The 18,684-nt window shown below is 35.5% G+C and overlaps 1 protein-coding gene across 4 annotated transcripts in view; it reads right to left on the bottom strand.

Annotated features, from left to right (window-relative positions):
- LOC143239819 (zinc finger matrin-type protein 5) overlaps nucleotides 1-14,303 on the bottom strand; it is a 31,274-nt gene extending 16,971 nt beyond the window's left edge. For 2 of the 4 annotated variants that reach the window (XR_013021396.1, XM_076481357.1), the window contains exons 1-2: nucleotides 14,087-14,303; nucleotides 417-543 (exon numbers count right to left, since the gene is read on the bottom strand). Coding sequence is in view for 3 of the 4 variants with exons in the window: in XM_076481357.1 (XP_076337472.1) it covers nucleotides 417-543; nucleotides 14,087-14,095 (136 nt within the window). In the remaining variant the exon portion in view is untranslated. Of the gene's footprint in view, nucleotides 1-416; nucleotides 544-3,840; nucleotides 4,020-14,086 lie in introns of those variants that run through there. The other 2 variants (XM_076481359.1, XM_076481358.1) reach the window with 2 other exon arrangements.
- Nucleotides 14,304-18,684: the final 4,381 nt, after the last annotated feature.

Below are 18,684 nucleotides of genomic sequence, written 5' to 3' on the forward strand. Positions count from 1 at the left end.
GGTAAATTTGTCCAAAGCATACATTGTTTGAAGATTTCTAAATTTTATTTCACATATTTTGTTCTTACATCTTACAGTCCAACAAATTATACACAAATTTATTCATCTGATCCCCCCTGACAAACACATTGAGAATATAATATCTTGAATACAACTATGTATGTGAAAAACTAATTAAACAAAAAGAAAACACCTGTATAACTGCAACAGCACTACCGGTATATTTGCAGTAAATATAAATAATATTTTGTTTTAAAAAATGTAATTTTAATAAAAACATTAAATGTTCTAACCAAAATTAATCAAATTTTTCCTTGAACATAAACATTTCACAACCCATTATTGTGAAATATGATTGTGAGATATATAAATATACACAATTTGTAGAACAATGCATCTCCAAATATTGACCAAACCTTTATAAGCATCATAATGAAGTTTACAAAGTCGCTGATGCTGAACTCCTTGTATATGTTTCTTTCTGTTGTCAGCACTATCAGGGAAGCTGCGGTCACAGTAGTCACAATAGTATCGTTTACCCATCTGAAGGAAAAAAGTAACTTCGTTATTGACAAGAAGCCTACTTGAAATAAAAACTTATCTCAGGACAGTTGGTATGGGTATTAACAATTTTACTAATAAAGCAGAGAATAATGTTTCGACCTTTTTAGGTCATCTTCAAGATGGTAATATACCAGCTGTCCTAAGACACAACAAATAACTTCATTTTAATCTAAGTAGTTGTATTCAGAGGATTATCCCAACTATATAGAATAAAGCATAAAATTAATTTAATATCTCCTATATACATTTATATATATATATATATATATATATATATATACACACACAGGCGTGTGTGTGTGTGTGTGTGTGTGTGTGTGTGTGTGTGTATATATCATACTGGGGATAGGAATGCTAACTTCAAGAGGCAAATTTTATCTTACTTACCCCCAAATGGTAGTACCTTATTTCCTTATTTTTATATCTTTTTTTTTATTATTATTTTAACATGGGGGGAGCAGTCACTTTCCCACAACTGTCTGCAGGTGGTGAAGGGTGATATAGATGTGGGATGTTGTGAGCTTGAGCATCCACATCTCCCTCTCCTAATTTCTAGCCTAATTGTGCCTATTTCTTATGTGAGACTAGTGAATTGGAGGTTAAGACTGATAGACAGTGTATCCCTCCTCAACATGGGTCCTACATCTTCAGTCACCTCCAAAACCTAAGATACATTTTATTATTCCATCTTGTAGCTTGTACCCTAGGGTCTTTTTTAAAAAATGCAGCACATTTTAACTTTAATGTTTGTTTTGGCTTTAAAAAATTATGGTTACACATATACAACTCTTATACAACACAATTACCTATGTCAACAAAAATAAACATTTGGATTATTTGTAACTTCTTTAAAAAATAGTTTGTTAGATAATTTTTCTAAATTTAGTTGTTTGTTTGCAACATTAAACAGCAGCTTACATTGCATGTTAAAAACATTTACATTAATGAAATGAAGTGAGAGTAATCCTGATACTTACTGCAGAAATATTACTATCTTACCTGTTGCCAACTCCACTGATTTTTGTAAGAAACATCATCAACATGAGCCCTATTAATACCTAAAGTACATCAATAGACATCATATGTGAAGACTGAACAATTTCTCCAACTTACCTTATATCAATTTACCACTAGGGTTACTATGGCTATTACTGCACCACCATGAGGTAAGAAAAAAATTAAACCAATTAATAAATTTCTTTCAAAGTATTTGTAAAATGTCAGTCTCCACTATTGCAATATGATAGGAACTCAATCAATCTACATGGTCTGTAACATTACACACACAAAAACATTTACCAAAAAAAAACTTGCCATCTCTGTAAATGAACATATCATATGCATTCTTAAGTAGCAACTTCATATTGATAAACACAGAGTGACAATGGTGTTAAACAACCTGAACACAAAATTCAGTAAGAAATTAAATAAAGATGAATCTACACTACTTTTCTTTCAAGGTACTGTTTATGCACAAGTTCAATATCATGATATATTAGTCAGCCAAACGATAAAAAGAATATTGATTATATTTATAGTATAATTCACTTTTATCATTTGTATTACGCCATTCCTTACTAATACTAATAGTATTCTTGAGGTTGGACACCTGGAAACTGACCTCTAACAATGCAGTGTCCACTTAGCAACCAAGGCAAACAAACACCAAAACAAAGGGGAAATTTTGTTTATTCTATACACTTGCCTGTAATGACTATTTGCATCTGCAAGGAACTTTTGTTGCTATAAATTTGTAAAGTGTTGCGTATTCAGTTACACCAATGACAAGTCAAAAATACCTGAACTTTCCTTCTGTTTGATATTCATTGCTCCAGTTTGCCTTAATGAGTAATAGTAAGCACAGCATAAATACTTGTGGGATTCTATTCTTAGCTGAGAATAATCTTATAACAATTTATCGATAACTGTTGAAAAACTAGTTTAACTTGGTAGTTTACTTTTTATTGCATGCTTTCCCACAAAAACAAGCTAATGAAAAGGAAAGAAAAGTGTAGTCACTGAAAGCTGTAAACTTCAGGACCAACTGTGTGAAGCCAAAGCAACGTGTGTTCAGCTTATTTTATATCATGCAGGGTGCTAGTACTGGTAAAGATAAAAATCAAGCCTACTCAGGGGTGTAGAACCAAAGGGGGATGGGGGATATACATCCCTCCTTCATTTTAGGTGAGGGTATGATGCATACAATCATCTCCCCCTACAGTTTGGTCTGTTGAATTGTTTTATTGCATCACAGGACTACAAATTGTGTGTCTGTTCTTGTGATTCTCGTGTTCTTACCAACTGAATTACATAATTAAGCCTAGATGTAGGCTATTTCAGTAGCCAAACATACATCTTTAACACAGGCATGCTTCTAAGCTTTTCGATCTAAGTGATAGTTTGTAAGTATCAGTCAGTAGGCCTAAGTATACATGCAAGTATTGTGGCAACAAGATTACTCTGTGACTGCAGGTTTACAGCTTTCAGGTTCACGTAATCAGAGATTACCAATTTGCAATTTGAACAGTCCACATAAGTGGTTGCAAAAATCATCCCCCCCCCCCATCGGGTGTAAAAAATCTACGCCCCTGAGCCTACTTACTATAATTTTACAGATATAACTGCTAATGCCTTAGCCAACAATTTCTACAAGGCACTGCAACTGATCATTTCACTATTAAACAATAATATATGAACGATAACTGAAGAATTTGCACATCAGCATCACAAATATGCATTAGACCTATATTAATTCCGTACACGCAGCTGTATTCCATTCGAACTGTTTACCTCTTTGTCAAGATGGCGATCGCGTTACCAGTTAAAATCGCAACTGTAAAATCGCGTGACATAAAGAATACCGAGATATCACCCTGGTAGTTATATAACCATAAATTTTAAAAGGTTTAATATATTTAGAAAGGAATACCAAGCATTCTATTAAGAATTAATAGTCTTGCAACGTTAAAATCTAAGAATCGATTCCCTGTGGAGGACAAAGTGTGGATAGTCTATTATACACTTGATGACAAAAAACCATTGGAATAAAAATGTATCTAGAATGGCTGGTATAGGCATTAACACTCTCATTAATAAAGCAGAGAACAACCTGAAGATGACTTGGTAAGGTCGAAACGTTGTTCTCTGTTTTATTATTGAAAGTGTTAATACCCATACCAGTCGCCCCAATGCAAGTCTATTATATAGGACTGCATTAAAATAACAAACGCAAAACTGTGATGATAAAAGTTATATTAAATAAATATATGTTTTTACCTACCACCAACTCTAAAACCTAGCCAAGAACAACAGTTCTATTTTTTCGCTGGAAAAACGCTGCTGCCTGTTGAAAAGTAACAACGCCCTCTCATAATGTCACGTTTTCATATCATGCAGAACCTCAAATATCACTTCGTGATCATATTTTCTAGTGCTCTATTTAAAGTCATTATAAGATAGGGCAAAGAAAAAATTCATGTTTGATATTAAAAATTACAAGATAAATTTCTGACTGTTAAATAACTAAAACTTCCTATTAAATATATAAAATTTTCTCAGGTCAGCATATTTTAATAAGAAATCAATGCCCAGTAATTTGATTTTTATTCTACTTACGCTTTCAAATTAAATGTTTGTTTGTTTTTAGAATTTCACTTTAGAATGACTAGCTGCCTTCGCTCTAGTCTTACACTGTTAAATTAGGGGTTGCTAGCACAGATAATCTTTTGTAACTTTGCGATAAATTCAAAAACAATCAAACGAAATCTTCACAGATAAATGAAATTACGCGTCAATACATTTCGAAATGTCTCAAGCATTACTAAAAATTAAAATTCAGAGGTCATTTATCTGCAATATCCAAATAGAATTACAATATTAAGAAACGCGTGAAAAGTCCTATATGAAAATTGATTTGTGTGTATGTGTTTTTCTTATAGTAAAGCCACATCGGGCTATCTGCTGTGTCCACCAAAGGTAATTGAATCCCCTGATTTTAGCGTTGTAAATCCGAAAAATTACCGCTGTCCCAGCGGGGAACGATTTATTTGTTCAAAACGTAAGTCTTTGTTCACAGTTTTTCTAAATGCTTGAAAATAACAACAAAATATTATTAACCTTAAATATTTTAATGAAGAAATAAATTTTTAATTTGTGTTCTGCAGTATTACAGTTCATCGGGTCACTCTATGATTCACTAGCAACTAGAGTTTATAATGTCTTGCAAAAGTACTCGCTCATCCGCAAAAGCTCTACGTTTTGTTGCCGTTTGAGCTTTTAATCATGAATCTTTCAAATGGAGCCTTATAAATGTACACAATCTGCTCCATGCTGAAAAAGCTAAAAACAAAAAATAATGACGTCGATATTATATAATTAAATTGGACTTTCAAAGACAATTAAAATATTCTCAAAGTCGCTGATTACACTTTGTAACAAAATTTTTACTTTTTCTTGTTCCTGAGCAGAAAGTGTTATTTCCCAGTTGCTTATGCGTAAAGTAAATGGAAAAGACCTATTTTTTATTTTCAAACTTTGCTTTTGTGACCTGGGTAAGGAAATTTTCAAATTTACCCATTTTTCAAAACATTCCAGGTAGATTCAGTGCTGAGTCGCTGATAGAAAATTTTCTCTATCTTACAAGAATTTTCTGGAATGTTCTAAATAGAACTTATGAGAATTTTCAAGAACATTTTAGAATTTTCTAGAACTTTCCATAGTAATACACTGCCGGCCAAAATCTTAATGGCAATGAACATAAAGAAAAAATATGCATTTTGCATTGTTAGACTTAACCATTTATTTGAGTAGAGCTTCGAAAGATGAAAATAAGAAAAGGGATATTAAAAATAAACTTTTTTAATAGGGAAAATGTGAACACTATGAAATTAGCCTAAATACTAGCTGGTCAAAAGTTTAAAACCATACTGTTTGTTTGTTTTTTGAATTTTGCGCAAAGCTACTCGAGAGCTATCTGCGCTAGCCATTACTAATTTAGCAATGTAAGACTAGAAGGAAGGCATCTAGTCATCACCACCCACCGCCAACTCTTGGGCTACTCTTTTACCAACGAATAGTGGGATTGACCGTCACATTATAACGCCCCCACGGTTGGTAGGGCAAGTATGTTTCGTGCGACGGGGATTCGAACCCGCGACCCTCGGATTACGAGTCGAACGCCTTAACACACTGGGCCATGCCAGACCCAAGTCCATACTTAAACGAAGCGTTAATCGGTAAACACGTAACGAAATTTAGTCATTTGTGTTCAAGCATTAGTGTTGTCAACATCTCCTACCGACATCTCCTGTGTTACATTGGGTAAAAACATGGCAAAGGCTAAAAAGTTGGCAGAGTTTGAACGTGGCAGAATTGACGAGCTGCAAAAACAAGGTTTCTCTCAACGTGCCATCGCTGGTGAGATTGGGCGTAGTAAAACTGCTGTTGCAAGTTTCTTTAAACCCTGAGGGATACGGAACAAGAATTTCAAGTGGTTGGCCCAAGAAAATTTCGCCGGCGTTGAGCAGGAGAATTCGATGGGTTGTCCGGCAAGACACCAGCCAAATGTCGAACCAAATTAAAGCCCTCAGGGACGCAGAATGCAGCCCAAGAACAGTAAGACGGCATCAACGAGAGAAAAGCTTTAAAAACTGTAAACGTCTTCAAAGGCCACGCCTCCTTCCACACCACGAAACAGCTCGGTTAAACTTTGCTGATAAGCACCAAACATGGGACGTAGAAAAGTGGACGAAGGTTTTGATGAGAAAACATTTAACCTGGATGATCCAGATGGCTTCCAACGTTACTAGCACGATAAGGATATCCCACCAGAAACATTTTCTACACGACCCAGTGAGGAGGTTACAAAGCATATTTCGGCATGCCTGTCGTGGATCAAGAACAACTCAGGGCACCTCATTTACCTGCGAACACTGTAAAAAAAAAAAAAACTCTAAAAAGTAAAACGGACAATTTTTGCTTGCTTGAATAGTAAGATTTTATATTATACAAATTTTAGACCTCTTAAAATTTGAATATCTTTTAATTCATTTTTCCTAATTTCCAATAGTATAGAAAAAATATCACATATGAAATATTTTGCACGAACCTCTTACACATTAGTTATGGATGAAATAAATTTATTCTTCATAATAACAATTTTATTTTGCAGGATGGTACAGAGGGGAAAAGAGAGCCATGAAGTTCGCTATTTCAAGAATTTGGTGTGACACTGACTACTCAAGCAATTGCTACTTTTGCATGGTGGATCCTTCCAAACATCAAGCTGGCAAGAGTGCATCTGCTATCATGTATCTGGACCTTCCATCATCCATCGCCCCAGTGCCACACTGCCCTGAGCTCCCTGTACCCAGAGTGGGTGCTCTGCCAGAGAGAAAGCAGCCATCCTCAGAAGAGGAGGTAGACGTTGAAGATCCAGATTACAATTTCAAGGGTACAGCTGGTGAGAGAAACCCATACTACCCCAACCAAAGAGACCTCAATGACTTGATCAGAGATTTTGGTCTAACAAAGTCGAATGCCGAGCCTTTGACATCTAGGTTCAAGGAGTGGGATTTGTTAGATGAAAGTGCTCAAGTCGCAAGTCAGAGGAAGCGTCACCGACATTTTCCAGTAAGAAGGAAAAAAAGCTTGGGACAGCTTAGTCACAGCAGTTAGGTGCTTCTTGGGCAATCACAAGGCCGAAAATTATGTAGAACTGGTTGAGGCTCTGGTGAAGAACTGCGGCAAAATAGGCTTCAGGATGCACCTGAGAGTCCATATCCTTGACGCTCATCTTGACAAATTCAAGGATAACATGGGAGCATACTCAGAGGAGCAAGGCGAGCGCTTCCACCATAGACTCTGAATGCCGCTACCAAGGAGTGTATAACGAAAACATGATGGGACATTATATATTCGGGGCTGATACGTTAAAGTGATTTACATCACAGTCACAACTCTCGAAAAACTACTCACTTCCAAACATTTTTGTATAACTTTAATATAAATACATGTAACTCTTAATTCATAAGTTGTTTCATTCAGACCTTATGTAAATGAAAATGTGCAAATTTGCCCGTTTTTACACAGAAAATAAGTTAATTTCTAAATTTCATTATCCGGGTCATAAAAGCAAAGTTTGAAGGGAATAATGGCCATTTCCTGTACTTTTACAACATAAGCAACTAAAAAATAACACGTATTATCCAGGAACAAAATTTGTGTTACATAGTGTTATCCCTTTCAGTAAAGTGAAATCCACCATTAACAAGTGTAATATGCTTCTCACTACCAGGTCACTGCCCAGGTCAGGCCACTCTTTCAAACTAAGCAATCAGGTAAGCAGGAAACTGTTTACGGACGCCACTGTAAAGCCAAGAGCGACGTTTAAACATTTTAAAATTCCATGTCTCTCTATAAAGTTGGCCTGCATGAGTAAGTGACAAAACAAAAACAATACTGCAAAAAAAACACCTTAAATTGTGTATAGAGTTTGCGAAAATCATGTAAATGATATTGCAGACATGCAGTAAAAGGTTTTGTGATCCGGCAAGACAATAATTGAGGTTTACGGTCTAAATTCAAAGCATTATGTCTGAGGCATGTGCAGCATAGCATATCACCCAGTCAACACTATCCTAACTGTCAACCATGGTGGTAGCAGTAGCATGTTATGAGGGTGTTTATCATCAGCAAGGATCGTAAAGCTCGTCAGGATTGAGGGGAAGATGGATGATTCAAAATACAGACGAATTAAAAAGAAAAACCTGCTTGATTCAGCCACAAATCTAAAACTGGATACCAAATTCACATTTCGGCATCACACTTACCTGAAGCAGAAGATCAAAATCGCACTGAAAAGGAATGTCCTGTAGTGGACCAATCAAAGTCCAGACTTTAATGTAATAGAAAATTTATGGCAAGACCTGAGGATTGCAGTCCATCAACGATCTCCAATGAACTTGTCAGAACTAGAGCAGTTTTTACCAGGAAGGATGGGGAAAAATTACACAATTCCATTGTACAGAGCTGGTAGAGGCCTATCCAAAAAGACTCAGCAATAATTTCTCACAAATGTGCTTCCACCAAGTACTTACTTAAAAAGCTAAATACTCATGCAATCAGAAAATGTAAATTTATGTATTTTCTTTGTAGGTTTTGCTAATATCCAGCCTCTTTCACACATAATCGTGTTAAGTTTAATCATAATATTTTAAATAAAACCAATTTCATTAAAAAACTGTGTACAGTTTTTATATTTCATCAAAAACGTTAAAATTGTACTGAAAGAAATTAGAGACATTTCTAAAATAATATGCATTAAATAAGAGGGTATAAGATACATTGTACCACAACTTCCAGTAGAAACATTAACATAACGGTATAATCTACAAGAAAACTGAAAAGGTATAATGGTAAAATGGGCAAATGAAAATAAGATTATTACTATTAGTTTCTACATATGAAGTCCCATTCGAAAGTTCCATGACTGCAAGTTTAAACTGCAAAGAAACGTGGAAACATTGCAAGGGTGAATACTTTTAAAAGGCACTGTATTTAGACTAGCAAAACTAACTTCATAGTATATATTTATTATTGTACGTCTTTAAGAAGCTCATTTGTAAAATTGTTGTATTATCAACAATGGTTTAGAGGATAAAACTGTTTTTGGTCATTCTAGCACTCGAATTCGATTACGTGGAGATCGTATGCAGGATGCAATTAACCAGACAAATCTGACTTAAGTTTTTATCTTACGTTTTATATTAAAAGTTCAACTCCCCTCTTATTTACTTTGAGCAGTTATTTTAAGAAAATGACACTTAACGCAAGAAATAATTAAATAGTTGATCAATAAATATCTCAATAACATATAAACAATTAATGGCTCAATATTAGAGATGGCGCCACGACTACAAAATAGCTTTAGCTGGCATTAAAAACTCGTCTAGTACGTCTGTCTGTTTGTTTTGAATTTCGCGCAAAGCTACACGAGGGCTATCTGCGCTAGCGGTCCCTAATGTCTTTATGTCATCAAAGACGACCAGATCATCGTTCCAATTTTTGTTACCAAAGGAACCAGTCGCTAGGGATACGTTGCTTGGCCGCCATGATAGACGGCCATTGCGTCATAGTTCAACAAAGTGTCACAAGACGGCGCTAGTAACTTATTGAAGGCTGAAATTATAGTTCGATACTAGACAGGCGGCTACAATGGATGATTATTTCACAAAGTAGATAACATATTTTTAGGTAGCTATGACTCATACAATACATGTCTCACCATGTTGATAAATCATTAATTAAATCGTACTAACAACGCTTACACTAATACAGGGGTGTGCAACATTTTTCGTCGGTGGGCCATATAACCAACTTCATCAATCAAGCGGGGCCACTTAAAAAACAAGCTTATTCGTGTACATGCACAATAAATTTAAAAAAATTCTCAAAATGCAAGCAATAATATTTTATATTTTTGCATGAGTGATCATTTTAGTGCGACACTTGAAATTTAGAGTCCTTGCAGAGCTTGTCAATATCAGCTTTGACAGAAGTGGTTGCCACTCTTAACTGACTGGTCAAATGTTCATCAGTCAGCTGACTTCTACATTTGGTTTTGATGAGCTTCATTTTGGAGAAAAATTGCTCACAGCAGTAGGTGCTACCAAAAAGGGAGGCAATTCTTTGTGCATGACGGGACAAATTGGGAAACTTTTCACGTACACAGAGTTTGTAAAAGTCTAGCAAACTGTTTTCAGAGAATTTCCTTTTAGTGTCCATGTCAGCCTGCAGTTCAATGAGTTCCATTTGGCAATCATCAGGACTGTCTTCCACTGCCAAATCAAAAGGTTGAGCGAACAATTTCAATCTAATTTCAGTTTGTCTGAAATCTGGAAATCTTTATGCAAACTCATCACGCAGCTTTTTTACACTGGTTCCATATTTGGTGCAATCCAGATTAGGAAATTCCAGTTTCCTGGTTGCAAGACATGTAAAATGGGTCAATATGGCTCTTCTCAACTGAACCTGGAAAGTTCCAATTTCTTCTCAAAAGCACAAATATGCTCAAACAACTTATTCACAAGTTGACTTTTCCCTTGTAGTTTTAAGTTTAATTCAGACAGATGCTGTGTAATGTCTGTGAGGAATGCTAAGTCATTCAGCCAGTTCTCATTGCTCAAGAAGTCCACATTCTGACGTTTGCTCTCCATGAAGAACTTAATCTCCTCTCGCAGATTCCAGAATCTCTTCAAAGTAGCAGCTCTACTAAGCCAACGTACAGCAGAGAAGTACAAAACATCTGAATACTCACTGTCCAGCTCATCTAAAAAGTTTTAAATTGTCGATGATTTAATCCTCGTGTTCGAATATAATTTACGCATTGGACGACATTTTTCATGACTTCTGCAAAATCCAGAACTTTGGTGCACAAGCTCTCTTGGTGCATAATGCAATGGCTTACAACTACGTCTTGTGCTCCAATTGCAGTTAGAAATTTCTTGGTGAATCCATTTGTCCTACCTGTCATGGAAGGAGCACCATCTGTTGTAACACCACATAATTTATAAGGATTCAGTTCAAACTTTTCTACAACCTTAAGCACTTGTTCACAAATATCCTGTCCTGTGGTTGTGGAGGAAAGGCTTGCCATATCTAAAAACTCTTCGAAAACATCAAAGCCTGCAGTAACAGCTCTGATGAAAATGACAAGTTGGGATGTGTCATTGATATCAGTGCTTTCATCAAAAGCCAGACTGAAAGCTTCACACGAATTCAATCTCTCTTTCAAAGTTTCTTTGATGTCCTCTGAAAGATCTTTTGTCCTGCGTGAGACAGTAAAGCGGGAAAGGCTAGTTTGCTCCACCAAATATTTTTTTCTCTGGACATGCATATTCTGTGAATATTGTTAAACAATTTTTAATAAATTCTCCATCACTGAAAGGCTTTCCCTTTTCTGCCATACATTCACAAAGCTTAAAACTCAGTTTTGTCACCAGTACTGAATTTTTCTTGAAAGTGGTAAAAACACCTTGTTGCTTTTCAATGGATGTTTTTAAATGTTCAATTTTGTCCTTTCGTGCCTGACCAACAATTTCATCAAACTGGGAGGAGTGCTTAGTTGCGTAATATCGCTTAATATTGTACTCTTTCATGACTGCAATTGTAGTTTGACAGACGAGGCAGACAACACCTTGATTATGTGGGACAACAAGATATTTTGTGCACCATTCACTGTTGAATAACCTTCCCTCATCATCAATTTTCGTTTCTTAACTGCTGACATTTTACTAGCCCTGAAATCAAAACAAAAAATTATTCTCACGAAAATAGCAAAGTAGAAAAAACATAGAATTTATTTACACATGGAACCTCTTATGGACAGAAACACATGTTTCTAAATTGGCATCCCGATCATAGCCTTCCGGTACTTAAATTAATTGAGAATAGCAAAATACAGTGTGACCTCGCCTATTCGCGGTTCGCCATTCGCGGCCCCGCATATTCGCGGGTTATGCGCGAACTGCGTTTTGTAGGTCACAGAGACTGAAAGGGCTTTTCGAGGAGATTTCTGTTGTATTTACTCAATCAAGCCGTTTTATCAATTGTCGTCTTCACCAAACAAGATTGGACTGCTATTGGCTGACTGCCTCAGCTTCCCAACAACGCAAACGGCAAAGCACAGCCCGGTAACGCACGGTACAATTTAGTGAAATACATAACAGTATGCAATATTATTACTGCATCAATGAGTATAAGTATCATTAGTGTTTGGGAAGCATTTCATATAGTATATAATCGCATACATATACGTTTTAAAACTGCGTCCAATATTCGCGGTTTTTCGCTATTCGCGGGAGGGTAAAGAACGTAACCCCCGCGAATAACGAGGTCACACTGTACATAGAATCAGATGCATCTGAAAGCAAAAATTTTAATAAATTCAGTAAAGTCACAACAATATGCTAAATAATAATCAATTTACCTTCAATCTCTTGTAGTAACTGTAAAAGGTAATAAAATTTTCACCAATAATGAATGACGGACAGCAGAGGTTAGGGAAAATTGTCGCCAGCGGGCGAAGGCGAGGTTCAGGACATGACGTTGAGTCGTAGACAATAGTGCTAGTGCACGTCACCTATTCATGCCCTAAGGAGGCCGACCAATCGAATTCGGCCTGCTCCTCTCTAGCAAAGATAATTTTAGAAGTTTGTCGAGTCGAAGCCTGGGAATCCCGTAGGATCGATGCTTTTAAAAATATTCTATTTGCGTTGGATTACAGATCAGGTCACATGGTTAGATTACAACAACTAGGGCCACACTAAATGGCTTGGCGGGCCGGGTTGTGGCCCGCGGGCCGCCTGTTGCACACCCCTGCACTAATACATTTATAAATATTTCGTGCTAAATAGAACGTTTAATGTTAATTAATTTATATTTAGTTAATTAAATTATGTATAATCAAACTGTCGTATAAAGGACACTTAAAACTAATTAATTCATCCTTAAAAGGACGATACGGTAATTAAAACTTATTGTTTAAAAACTTTCAATACTAAATATCTAGTTAATCAGTACAATTACATTTAATTCAACCTTAAAAGAACACACTTAATACTCCTTTATTTGTAATTTATTCATTAGATTAATTATAATTAATTCGTCATAGAAAATGACGCTTAACACTAACTCACCAGTAAGTTACATTTCCTGTCCTATCTTAATCAAGTGATTAAAGGTTTTCAGTGACACAATATTAGGTTGAGGAATAATTCGTGAGCGTTTTTAAATAATTTCATTGAAGCATTACATGCAAGACTATACAATACTTCAATGCATGAACACATTACACCCAAAACATTTATTATGATACTTTATTTCATGTAATACCTAGGTATATAGTGTGTGCGCATTGTTTTACACGAAATTGCAAGAAACTAAATGCGAAAAGCAGATGGTGTCGAAAATGCTCGATTTTGTCCACTTGACATTCCATTTAATGAGCTGAAAATGAAAGCAAAAATTAAAGACATATGAAAATCAAACACACCATCTATTAGAGCAAAAATTTATATACCAAATGACATGAAATATTTTGCGAAAGCGTTTCATTTATGAATATATTGTTTTAACTTGAAAAAACGCTCACGAATTATTCCTCAACCCAATATATATATATATTTAACGTAACATGATCATGATTATATGTGTTTTATAACGCACACAGTACGTCTGTGTGTTTAAACCTCCCTGAAAAGGGCAATGTCGTATAATAATTAACACTTGAACTTTACAGAACATTTTACCTCGTTAATAAAATTCTTATTATGCAGTAACAATTTTAATAGTTTGTATCGAAATAAGTTACACGTTTTACAAAGATGGACTTTACATGTACTTAATCACTACTGTTACCGTCGGATTTTAACAAGAATACTGTTGTGGTACAAGTAATCAATGTCTAGATTTCATTACGTTAAAATTCATTATCTGCAATAAAAATAATAAATGATTAACTTACTTCGACCATTTTCTATACAGCCATTGGTCATTGGTAAACACGTATAAAACATCTTTCAGACAGTATTCTGTAGGACACTTAATGTTTCACAAATCATACACAACTAATAAACGCCATACAGATATATAAACTACTTACTGAATATTATAAATACAACTTTCAGATCGTCTATCATAAAACACATAGAAATTTCTACCTGCAGCTATTATACGTTCATAAGACTAACGAACCCGTATCAGTTGTCGTGATAGCACGTGATTAAATGTAAACTTTGTTCTACAGCACCTTGTACATGTCGACGTCATCAACAATACAGATTACCAAGCTTGAGTCAGTGAAGGACACTTACCATTTTGGTTAAAAACTATAGAAATTTAGATAAATCATTGGATTAGAATAGTCAACCCTTGATACTGTTTAACTTTATTTCACACGCATATAATCTGAATACAAAAATATAAATGTTACCAAGTGGTCACACACACAAACATATAGAACACAACCCTCTACAGAAATACTGATGTCATTATTGTTTACATTTCAAACAATTCCAGAAGAGAAGATGATCGCAGCCCGAAGTGTTTGATACTCAAAACCATATTTCATCTTGCTTGAGAAAATATACTAAATTTTAAAACCATAGGATTAGGATTACCTAGTGTAGTTCCCAATAATCGAGTAGCTAGTCCAAGGACCAAGTGAATACGTTTTAGGCAACATGATTTGTACAATTCAATGTTTGTCATATAACATACTTAACATCAGTCACGAGAATAAATGATATTCACTTTCACCAATTGCGAAATATAGTCAATTAGACGATAATTATAACACACAATACATTTAATAATGAACCCTACATATATATATACAATATACTTTAATCATTGAAATTTAAAAGTTGTTTGCATAACATTTAAATGAATACTTTATTATTTACCATAAATTATTACAAAAACTATCAATTTCAGCTCGCTTAGAATAAAATGAACGTTCTACTTACAGGTGATACAACCCACAAAGGAAATCGTATGTCCAGAACGAACAAATATCTGACAACACCACGTAGTCCAAGAGCCTAGTGATTAAAGTTTTGATAGCATTTCAGTGTCTGTAGCTTGGTTACTGTAATAATAATAAACTCGAATTAATATTCACTTAACATAATCAAAGTTTTCTTTATTTTAGGAATTATGCAAAACATTTGAAAACTAAATCAGCCATGTACTTTACAGTTTAAAAACTGATCTTCAACGTAATGTGAGACTTACGTAACATGTCACACATTAGGGAATGTTTAAATACTTACTTATGTGATGGTGTAAATACAACAAATATATTAAACACATATAAACAGGGAACACGCCAAAAACAAGTAGCTCGACTGTTTATACACAACGGACATACAACCTAGAAATTATATTGCAAGTTTATTATGATAAAAGATAATTTGTACCTTTTCTTATATGTTTTATAAATAGCGTATATTTATATTCCAAATAATCTGTAACATCCATCTTTAACTCACATATTTGTTATTTAAATATTGTTTGTTTGTTTTGAAATTTCGCACAAAGCTACTCGAGGGCTATCTGTGCTAGCCGTCCCTAATTTAGCAGTGTAAGACTAGAGGGAAGGCAGTTAGTCATCACCACCCACCGCCAACTCTTGGGCTACTCTTTACCAATGAAAAGTGGGATTGACCGTCACATAATAACGCCCCCAAGGCTGGGAGGGCGAGCATGTTTGGCGCGACTCGGGTGCGAACCGGCAATCCTCAGATTACGAAGCGCACGCCTTAACGCGCTAGGCCATGCCAGGCCAGTTATTTAAATATTAATATAACTCGCAAAGTGCCACTCGTAATTTGAGGGTCGCGGGTTCGCGCCCGCGTCGCGTTAAACATGCTCGCCCTCCCAGCCGTGGGGGCGTTATAATGTGACGGTCAATCCCACAATTCGTTGGTAAAAGAGTAGCCCAAGAGTTGGCGGTGGGTGGTGATGACTAGCTGCCTTCCCTCTAGTCTTACACTACTAAATTAGGGACGGCTAGCACAGATAGCCCTCGAGTAGCTTTGTGCGAAATTCCAAAAAACAAACAAACAAACAAACAAACAACTATGACGAATTAATTATAATTAATTTAATGAATAAATTACAAATAAAGGAATATTAAGTATGTTCTTTTAAGGTTGAATTAAATATAATTGTACTGATTAACTAGATATTTAGTACTGAAATTCTTTAAACAATAAGTTTTAATTACCGTATCGTCCTTTTAAGAATGAATTAATTAGTCTTAAGTGTCCTTTATACGACAATTTGATTATACATAATTTAATTAACTAAATATAAGTTAATTAACATTAAACGTTCTATTTAGCACGAAATATTTATAAATGTATAAGTGTAAGCGTTGTTAGTACGATTTAATTAATGATTTATCAACATGGTAAGACATGTATTGTATGAGTCATAGCCACCTAAAATATGTTATCTACTTTGTGAAATAATCTTCCATTGTAGCCGCTTGTCTGGTATCGAACTATAATTTCAGCCCTTAATAAGTTACTAGCGCCGTCTTGTGACACTTCGTTGAACAATAATGTAATGGCCATCTATCATGGCGGCCAGGCAACGTGTCTCTAACGTCTCGTCCTTTGGTAATGATGTATGTGAAAGGATGTATCAAATTAATCATGTTGATTCATCAGAAGTTCTCATCATGGTGTACATTAACAGTGACGGGCTGAATATTCGTCATGTGGCTGTAAATGTTTGTTTTGTTTCGAATTTCACGCAGAGCTACACGAGAGGTATCTGCGCTAGCCGTCCCTAATTTTACAGAGTAAGACTAGAGGGAAGGCAGCTAGTCATCTCCACCCGCCGCCAACTCTTAGACTACTCTTTTACTAACAAATAATGGGATTGACTGTTACATTATAACGCTTCAAAGCTAAAAGGGCGAACATGTTTGATGTGACGGGGATTCAAACCCGCGACCCTCAGATTACAAGTCGAGTGCCTTAACCACCTGGCCATGCCAGGCCCGGTAAGTGCTGATTAATTGTTCTTCCGAAAATGAAATCTAAATTAATGTTTTATGAATATGTTTTCTGAAAAATAATTATATTTTAGTGGCTATATATATATATATAAAGAATGTTTATCCTTTGTCTGTTATATCACGAAAACAAACTTTATAATATTCTGCAAGTGGTCCTTGATAAGAATTTTGACTTATGTCACAGTGGCACAACAGTAAGTCTGTGGACTTACAACACTAAAAACCAAGTTTCAATACCCGTTGTGAGTAGAGCACAGCCCATTGTGCCACTTTGTGCTTTTCTACAAAAGAAAACTTCTTGACAAATACTTATAAACTGAACCATGCACAAACTGGCTGTTGAAGAAATACTTCTAAACGGTCGGATGTTTGAGACTACAGTTTACCAATTGTGATGACAAAGAATGTGAGGGTATAGAAATAATTGAAGAAGATACAACTTGTTCCATTAAACACGTTTATAAAAGTTTTGACCATTTTTTTGTAAATATCTCTTACATAGCTGAAAAACATTAATACAGGAAGGCCACTATTTTAGTCATTCCCATTTATATTGTGTTACTAGAAAGTTAGTAATATATTACAGCACAAGTTTCGATATAAATGCCAATTTTCACTGCATCGTCGTTTTCAAGACCTCAAAATGCATCGAAACTACTTTGTGTTGCCTAGCGACGTTTTTACTCTACGCCTACGAGCGTCAATCCAGTTTTCGGCCATCTTTTGATACTGTGACGGCTTAAGTTGTTATGTTGTGCCAACTCCAAGCTTCCCAAATCATTCTATTATGTCTGGAAAACGGCCAGCGAAGAAGGCAAGAAAAGCAACCAACTTTGTATATTTCATGTACAATATTTATTTACTAGATCGAGTACCCGTTTTTGGACGAAAGTCATATAAATTCTTCATTGACATGTTATTTCAAAATATGAAAACTGTTTCCTTTGTAGCTGTAAAAAACGCAAAGCCGCACCAAAATTTGAACGTACCTTCCCACGGATCCAATTGATCTCCATACCAATTTTGGTGAAGATTCATCCACACTCTGCGACATAATTACATGAACATACAACAGACAGTACTATTATATTTAAATATATTTATTAATAGGATAGTACAGTTTAGGTACTTATTAGGCCAAGTGCGTTAAGGCGTGCGATTCGTGGGTTCGAATCCCCCTCGCGCCAAACATGCTCGCCCTTTCAGCCGTGGGGGGTGTTATAATGTGATGGTCAACCCTTCTGTTCGTTGGTAAGAGTATCCTAAGAGTTGACGGTAGGTGGTGATGACTAGCTGCCTTCCCTCTAGTCTTACATTGCTAAATTAGGGACAGCTAGCGCAGACAGCCCTCGTGTAGCTTTGCGCGAAATTCCAAACAAGAAACAGGTACTTATTAGTTTGTTTTTCCTCTAAATTATGGGCAAGTAATATCTCACAATAAATGACTAAATTACGTTATCTCTGGTTTTCTGAGGAACACACATCCAAAATAAATAGAGGGCACGGTGCAATAATGTCTTACAAAGTCATTT

The sequence above is a fragment of the Tachypleus tridentatus genome, chromosome 13, assembly GCF_004210375.1.
Source record: "Tachypleus tridentatus isolate NWPU-2018 chromosome 13, ASM421037v1, whole genome shotgun sequence".
In the NCBI taxonomy this organism is placed as follows: Eukaryota; Metazoa; Arthropoda; class Merostomata; order Xiphosura; family Limulidae; genus Tachypleus; species Tachypleus tridentatus.